General features: G+C 54.7%; 1 protein-coding gene across 1 annotated transcript; it reads right to left on the bottom strand.

Annotated features, from left to right (window-relative positions):
- Nucleotides 1–3,471: 3,471 nt before the first annotated feature.
- On the bottom strand, nt 3,472–5,046 carry INHBE (inhibin subunit beta E). The gene is made up of 2 exons (XM_032644115.1): nt 4,474–5,046; nt 3,472–4,229 (listed from the first exon to the last, which is right to left on the bottom strand). The coding sequence occupies exons 1-2, from the start codon at nt 4,769–4,771 to the stop codon at nt 3,472–3,474; spliced, it is 1,056 nt and encodes a 351-aa protein (XP_032500006.1). The 5' UTR covers nt 4,772–5,046.
- Between the last annotated feature and the right edge of the window lie 3,457 nt (nt 5,047–8,503).

Genomic DNA, 8,503 nt, shown 5'->3' on the forward strand with positions numbered 1-8,503 from the left:
TCTCCATCGCTGTTCCCTCCTTTCAGAAACACTGATGTCTTCCTGCCCTGCGCTCACAATCACACCTGGAGTCCCCTCTACCACGCAGACCTCCAGCTAACCGTCCTTCCAACCTCTTCATCCCAACCTCATTAAAGTGAGATGTTCCTAACATGTGGGAGAGGCGGAGACAAACAAAGAGATCCACGGTTGCCTGAGACAGAGACACACAGACTGTCAGAAGAAAAAAAAATACAGAGAAAGGGAGATACATTTGAAAAAACTCTCCAAACTTTCTAATATCTTATCCCAGGCTCTCCCACTCTTATTTTGCCTCTATGCCCTAGGTCTCCCGCTTTGGCTGGGCAGTGTCCCTTGCAAGTAGAGCATCCCCTCAGGTCCCTTCCCCCACCGCTCCCAGGTGGTCCCCCTCCTGCCCCCCTTCTCACCTCCGTCTGGGCGCAGGACTCGGGATGCGCGGTCCAGGGCTGGAGTCTGGGCTGGGGGGTGTGCGGTGGGGAGGGGGGGGGCGGACAGGGCTACAGCAGCGCAGCCTCAGGGCCACCCCCACCCCCCAACCTGGCCCCCAGCCCTCCAGCCGGCCCAGCCCGCCGGGCCGCGAGCCGGGACCACCCGCGAGAAGCGCAAACTTTTTTTTCCCTTTTGCAAAAACTTTTTCTCTAGCCGCTGGCGCGCCGCCGCTCTTCCCGCTCGCCCCTCACCTCCCTCCTATTTCCCTCCCTCTTGCCGTTCCGGAGGATGAGGCGGGGTAGCTGGAAGCAAGAGAGGGGGTGCCGGGCTTACTGCACCCCCAGGACCCCCAGGATCCTCCCCCTCCCTTGAGGCACCCTATACTGCCTAACACACACCCCCCCCCCGCGCTGAACATGCTGCTGGTAGTGGGCAGTAAATCCCGGCGTGGATCCCTGGATCGGCTGCCTACGAAGAGGCCCTGAATCAGAGCCAGAAAAAACAAATTGAGAAATATATTGGGGGGCGGAGGGGTGACGAAAAAACTCACCCGAGAAAAATAATATTGGAAGTAGGGTCGTCGACTTTAGTTGGTGCTAACTGAGCATTCCATAACTATCCTGTAGTTTTTCTGCCGGCCTCACCCTTTGGATAGAACATGAAGGGGATGGGACAGATTTGGGGTAGAAACAGGATTGGGATAGAGTTGGGTTGGGAGCCCTGGTCGGAAGGTGAGGGGTCCATGAAGCATAAAAGGGAGGAGCAGCGGCTGAGGCTCTGGGTGCAGCGCAGGGCCTGTGTTCACAAAGGTGCTAAGGAGCCCTGAGACTGAAGCACTGTTCCCGGAGAACTCCTACTTTCCTTCATCTCGGAGTTCTGGAGACTGGGGCCACCTCTGCACCTCTACGCGGCACTCTCTCTTTCTGCTCTTCAAGTCTGTCTGCTCCCTCTGCTGGTCTTTCTGTGACATGACACCTTCTTCGAGTCTGACTGGAGGCAGAGGAGACTGGGGGGGAAGTGAAGGAGTAGGAGGCTTAGGTCCCCCCACCAAAGCCCAGCTGGGAGCCCATGCAGGGGTTGCATAAGCCCAAAGAAACAGAGGGGCACACTGACAGAGGCTGCTGCTGCAGAGTGGTAGTGTCTGATAGGGGAGTGCCCTGTCCCTTTGGACTTGTGTTGCCATGGTTACCGGATGCAGGGGAAGGGGCAGCTATTTTAATCTCTCTGAACTTTCTTTATGAGAAAGGGGAGAAGGCATGGTGGGGGAAAGGAGCCCCTTCTTTTTCTGTCACCCCTCAGATAGCCCTCCCACATCCGAGCTCTGCTTCCAAGAACCACGCCTCCTTGGGTCTGGAGAGTCAGTCAGTTAACTGTTCAGTGTGAGGGTCAAGGGGAAAGGTGAAGCTAGGAAGAGGTCTGAGGCCTGAAAAATATATGTATTAACTGTGGGAGGACAGATAAGGAGTCCTATTTTAGCCTCCCTCCCCCACATGACTTTGACCCAGACAGTTATACCCAGAGGGTCAGGCAAGATCAATGATAACTGGAGAAGAGACCTTACACATGCCCCTTCCAGGGAGCTCTTTTTTTTTTTTTTTTTTAATTTATTTTTGGCTGTGTTGTGTCTTTGTTGCTGCTCTCAGGCTTTCTCTAGTTGCAGCAAGCAGGGGCTACTCTTCGTTGCAGTGCGCGGGCTTCTCATTGCAGTGGCTTCTCTTGTTGCGGAACACATGCTCTAAAAGCGCAGTCTTCAGTAGTTGTAGCACACGGGCTCAGTAGTTGTGGCACACGGGCTCTAGAGCACAGGATCAGTAGTTGTGGCGCACAGGCTTAGCTGCTCTGCGGCATGTGGGATCTTCCCAGACCCCACGGTATCAAACCCGTGTCCCCTGCATTGGCAGGTGGATTCTTAACCACTGCGCCACCAGTGGTTAAGAAGTCATAGGGGAGCTCTTTAGAGCGCATTGCTTTCTCCTCCCCACCCAGGACTCTAGATCAGCAATTCTCAAACAATTTGGCTTCAATGTCCCTTTACATTCTGAAAAATTACTGAGCTTTTGTTTATGTGATTTATATCAATTTACCATATTAGAAATTAAAACTGAAAAAAAAGTTTGTAACACAAGAATACACAAGCACACATCCCATTAACAAAGATGTCAGGAATGTGATGTAATCTCATGTCCTACAGTCTCTGGAAAACTCCACCGGAGGCTGTGGAGATATTGAAAATTAAAAAGGCATATAACATCTTAGTTTTATTATGAAAATCGTTTTGACTACATGAAAGGGTCTCAGAGACCTCCTGGAGGTTCCCAGGCCACACTCTGAGAACAATTGCTCTGGACCATCATCCCAGCCCTTCTTTATGACTCACACTTGTTGATTTTTTTTTCCTCATTTTTATTAGGAAAGTATAAACATTTGCCTCCCTGCTGGGTCCTGCCCCCCCCGCCCCAAGAAAAACCAGAGAACTTTTCAGGCTCAGCACTCCTCTCTCTGGACTCCCGTTTCTGGGGCTCTCCCAAACACCTCCCGTCAGCCCCTTTCCCAGCTCCCTCTTGAGCCTCCCTTCAAGCACTTCCACAGCCCTTACACTTGGCCAGCCTGTTTCCCCCAATCCCAAGCCCAATGGGCCCTTGGTCTGCTTCTTCCTTCCCTCACTTGAGGACTTTCCTCTGGAGAGACTAAGTGATTTTTCTCTGCCTTCTCCTTCCCACCCTCCCTCCCTCACCTCTGCCATCTTCTCAGATGGCTTAGGGTAGGAAATCATACTTTCTGGGTAGACTCCTTTAGAGGACACACTTTCCCCATCTCCCCACACATCAACCAGCCTGGGATGTGCCAGAGTCTGGACAAGAAAATGCCCATTTAGGTCCCAGAGGGGTCAACCCATTCATATTGCCAGGTGACCCACTGGATGAAGGTATGGGTCAGGAATCTGATGCCTCCAGACACAGATGCCCTTTGCCTAGGAACCCCTAGTTTGATCTCTTCACTCCAAACCCCCAGGTCCTCTCGCTAGCTGCAGCCACAGGCCTCTACCACCATATCTGGCACATCTGTCTTGACCACGTTGCCATCACGGTCAAGGTAGAGGAGAGAGAGAGGCCTTCGGGCAGTAGGGACACAACAGGAAGTACCCAAGGGCCAAGGGTTGTTGGCCTTGAGGAGGCTGAAGACAGCAGAATGGAAGGAGGCAGCAATGCCTGGGCTGCCAGCCAGGTGCGGGGGACACTGCCCACTGCAGTAATTCAGCTGGTACCCCTCAGGCTGCAGGATCCAGTCCCGCCATCCCAGTTCCTGGAAGTCTACATAATGGTCTCGCCTACAGCATAAGGGGGTTTCAGGCTCACAGCTGGGGGTCCTCCTCCTGGCCCGGCCTGCTCCAGGCTCTTTGGGACGGGTCTTCAGCTCCAGGAAGGGCCGCTGCTCTCCCGCTGTATCCAGGAGCTGCTGAGTTTGGGGGGCAGCTGTGCTGTTGCCTTCTAACGGTCTGCAGTCCAGTAGGAGTCTCAAGACACCAGACTCCTCATGCCTCAAGCCACTAGAGGGCAGAGTCAGGGCGTGCCAGCCCGGGGCCGTCAGTTGGTGCTCAGCCAGGAGGACGTGGGACCCTCGGCGTCTCCTCCTAGGGCCCCATCGGAAAATCCTCAAGGAAAGAGTGCCAGGAAGGGTGGGGAGCACGTGCAGCCAGAGGCGAGCGTGGTACAGGTGGTGGGACCGTGGAGTGGACAGGTAGAAGGTGAACGTGGAGCTGCAGGTGGAGGCGGAGGAGTCTACCGGGAAGATGGAGAAGGGATTGAGGACTGCAATCGGAGATGTGCTGTCCCCTGACGCTCCCGCAAACCCTGCCAGCTGCTCCCCCTAGCTCCCACCTTTAGAGGAAGCAGGGACTCCGAGGCCAGTCCTGCTCCAACTCTTCCTCTTCCTCCTGTGCCGCGCTCCCTCTGCTTCTGCTGTCATTCTCCCCTCCCTTCTCCCTTTCCCCGCCTGCTCTCTGCCTGTCTCTCCCTCACCCACCTGTGATGGCAGCAAAGCTGATGACCTGCTCCCCATTCGCTGGAACCGCACTTCCCCGCTGCAGTCTCCGGAGGGCTCTGGTCAGCGCTGCCTGGGGTAGAGGATGAGTTATTATGGGACGACCGGTCAGGTGTAGCCCTTCGAGGATCTGCTGCTTGGCTAGCTCAAGGACCAGAGCTCGTTCTGCTTGGGGTGCCAGTGTGGGGCCTCCACAGGAGGGACACACAGACCCTGCCCTCTGTGCCCACACCAGTGCCCACAGCAGCACCAGCTGGAGCTGGACATCAGAGAGTCCCATGCTCCTGGTGAATGGCCCTGGGTCAGGTCGGGAGCCTCGGATGGCTGTAGCTTCTGTTGAGTCTGTTGAGTCTGGTTGCGTGGAGGCCAATAAGGGCACGGTGGCAGCAGACAGCAGTGCCACACCTACCCTTGGCCAAGGGTAGAGCCACCTGTCTTCTGTTGCCTGGGACTCAGGAAGGCAGACAGTGGACGGTCCGATGGGTAGCTGTATTCAGTGTAGTCTGCCAGTTTGACCCTCACAGCTCATGTCTGGCTACTGACTGGGGCCTCTCTAGAGCCAGCAGCCTAGGGCTCCCTCACCTAGTGGTCAGCAGGCAGACCTACCCTCTGAGCCCCAGGATTGGCCAACTGTGCTGCCCATCAGGTCCCTGCAGGGGGTGGAGGTTCCCCCCTGGAGCTCAGGTTTCACCATCTGGCCCTGGTCACGGAGCTTGAGGCAGGGGTATGGGGGTGGGGGGGCTATGTGGACACGCATGATGCAAGAAGGAGGATGATTTCACATGCTCAGTCCCCAAGGTCTGGGGCTCGGGGGAGGGAACTCCATACGAGCAAGGTGGGAAGGGCAGTTTCCCCCATACCTACAGTCTGTCTAGGTTGCCCATCCACCACTACTGCAGCAGTTTCCACGAGGCAGCTGGGAATCCCAGTGGTTATTTCTCTGGGCTGGAAGGTGAACTCTGGTCTTTTTATTTCTAGCAATGGGGCTGGGACAGTGGTGAGAGGCTGGGGGTGGGAGGAACGGAGTCCTCTTGCCCAGGGCAAGGTGGCAGTGCCACGGGGCACAGAAGTCACCCCCTGACCTTGCCTGTGCTGACCGCCCAGAGTCCAGTTGGACTGGAGCACAGTGTGGACGAGGGCTGGAGCATTGGTGGGGGGGGGGGGTAGCATGTTACTGTGATGTCTGGGGAAACCTGGAGAGGTGGGGGTAGTGGTGATGCAATCTTACAGCAGGGCAGAGTCCATCAAGGATGGCAGAGGGGCATGGGAGTTGGAAGGGCCTGTCCCCAGCTGCTGGTTCTCTTTCAGGGCACTGTAAGAACTGCCTAGATTTGGGATATCCTAGAAGTGGTGCCAGCCTCTGTTCATGGTGGTGGGAAATGGAAGGTTTATGGACTTTTTCTTTTTAATTAATTAATTTACTTTTGGCTGCATTAGGTCTTCGTTGCTGCGTGAGGAGGCTACTCTTCATTGCAGTGCGTGGGCTTCCCATTGCGGTGGCTTCTCTTGTTGCCAAGCACGGGCTCTAGGCATGCGGGCTTGGTAGTTGTGGCGCACGGGCTTAGTTGCTCGGTGGCATGTGGCATCTTCCCGGACCAGGGAACAAAGCCGTGTCCCCTGCACTGGCAGGCGGATTCTCAACCACCGTGCCACCAGGAAGCCCAGGTTTATGGACTTTTAAGAACAAAGCATGACCAGTACAGCAACCTTAGTCCCAACCCCAGCCCTCCTTACCACACTGCCCGCTGGCTTTCAATGGCCTAACCAAGGCCTCATGCCAGTCTTTCTCCTTGTGCTCAAGTCTCTTCAAGAAGCTGGGAGGAAGTGAGTGTGATTTGGAAATGTGCCCCTATTCCAATTTATTAGTCTCCCCACTATTCAGTCAGTGGGGGCTGTCAAGAGAGACTGCTAGAATCTGGCGCAGGGGGAGAGGTGGTGCCTTGTGGGCTAGGGCTCAGTACCACCAGTGTCCACCATGTGGCAGTGCTGAGCCACTGGACAGCAGCAGGCTTGGCGCTGACCAGCTTCCCAGGGAAGGGGCTGCTCTGGGGAGTGGAGAGATTCAGAGCACTTCCCAACCTCTTACTCTGGGGACCCTGCCTCTACACCAGAAGACAGAGAAGCTGGTCCCTCAGCTCTCTCCCCTCGCCACTGCTGGAGAGCAGAAGCTGTCGTCAGGACCACATCACTGCTAACTTCGATTTGGTTTTGGATCTCATCGCTGCTGACACGTGGCAATGCAGCGTGGTGATGGGTGCCAGGCTCTTCCTAGAAACTTAGGGCACCTGTGGTGGGGAGGGGGCCGAGGAGACTTTTAGATGCTCCTCTCCACCCTAGGTCTTGAGTCATATTCAAGCCCATCTGTCCAGGGCTCTCCCCAGCTCCCTCTCTATCGTGAGTGACAGCCCTCTACCCCCTGGGGTCTGGACCACAGAACTGCAAAGCAGAGGTTTCTGCCCATGGTCTCAGAGGGCTTACCTGTGGGTGAGCCTGAGTCAAGCGAAGCAAGAGGAAGTGGCTGCAGGAGTCATTGACCCCATCTCTCCCCTTCCCTCTGTGTCAGATGCCCCCAATTTCCAGCTCTTCCTACCCTCTTTCTGCTGTGCCTGGCCTGCCCCTACCTCCTTACTGACACTTACGTCAGAACCCAGCTATAAATATGCTCTTAGCATCTTAGTCACTTTTCTCAAGAAGTGCTCCCAGGTTATAAATACCCCAGCCATCTGCCTCCCAGGCCCGCCCTACCACCAACCTGGTTGGGGGCTGGGGGGTAGCGACAGGCTTGAGGGTGGGTAAGGAAGTAGAATGAGGGTGGGTAAGGAAGTAGAAGGAGCCTGAGCGATTATCTTGCCCGAAAGAGAAAAGCCTGACCAAGTCTAGAGTTAGGGGCCAGGGAGCTCTGGAAGAAAAGGTTTGGAAGAAGACAATTCCACTCTTTCTCCTTTTTGTCAAAGACAGAGCCAAAAAGGAAAAGGAATAATACTGATCCTTCTAAATTTAGTTTATTTTAAAATTTTCTATTTTGTTCATCTTGTATTTTTTTGCATTGATTTTGATTTTTTAAAATATTGCATTAAGATCCTATTTATCTTGACTGATGGATTTTTTGGCATCCCCTTAAAATTCTGCCCCCAAGGCAAGAGCCTCGCTTCTCCTCACCTTAGTCTTGGCCCTGGAGACTGAAGCTATAGTTGGAAGGAGGTAGGTTAGATCTGGGGGACGGGTGGATTGGGGGTGGGAGACAGCGGTGGAAGGGGGAGGCAGAGCCACCAGAAGACTTCCTTAGATTCTCTGCTTAGATGAAGATTTCCTCAAGTCAAAGTTGGGATAACTTCCATGAGTTTGGTCCTGAAGCCCCACAGCTCAAATTTGCAGCCCCCCAGGAGGTCTCTTTCAGACTTTCTCCTTTTAGGGTTCCATTTCCAAGGACCTCAGACCTAGATAGGAGGGGGTTACATGCTGAGCAAACACTGACATCATGTTTCCCAAAGGACACATGGGTTTTGCGCAAACTCGGCCTTGGGCTGCAGACAATATTGACCCCATGGTTCAGGGCTGTCCAACCAAAGGGAGGAGATGGTGGGGGAAGAGGGCAAAGGTCTAGAGAGGACCCAGTCTCAGAGCAAATGCCCCCCTCTCCTCACCCCAGGCCTTCCTTTTCTTCTCCTTGTCCCACTCAAACGGCCCTTCGCCAGTTCCAGCTTCCAGACAGGACTCCTGGCTGGAGCCCTGGGGGTGAGTGAAGGGAAGGCAGCCAGCTGGGAGCCATGCCTCTGCCTCCTCCCATGTGTGTGCCCTCAGGTTGTCACCTACTTGCTGACTGAGCAGTGATCTGTCTCATTTCTTGGAGCGAGGACAGAGAGAGGAGAGGAGCAGGTAAAACCCAGGTCTTTATTAGCCATAAGACAAGCAAAGATGGTTCTGGGAGGGAGGAGGGGGGCTAAGAAAGAAGAGGAAGCAGCCTGGTGAAGGAAGAGTCATGATGTGTGGGATGGACATAATAGCTCAGCCC

Source organism: Phocoena sinus, chromosome 10, assembly GCF_008692025.1.
Source record: "Phocoena sinus isolate mPhoSin1 chromosome 10, mPhoSin1.pri, whole genome shotgun sequence".
Lineage (NCBI taxonomy): Eukaryota > Metazoa > Chordata > Mammalia > Artiodactyla > Phocoenidae > Phocoena > Phocoena sinus.

Excerpts from the sequence above, each read along its gene's own strand:
- INHBE (XM_032644115.1), bottom strand. The coding sequence starts at position 4,771 with ATGGGACTCTCTGATGTCCAGCTCCAGCTGGTGCTGCTGTGGGCACTG. Across the intron at positions 4,230-4,473 it reads CAGCTTTGCTGCCATCACAG|ACTCCTCCGCCTCCACCTGC; the intron begins GTGGGTGAGGGA and ends TCTTCCCGGTAG.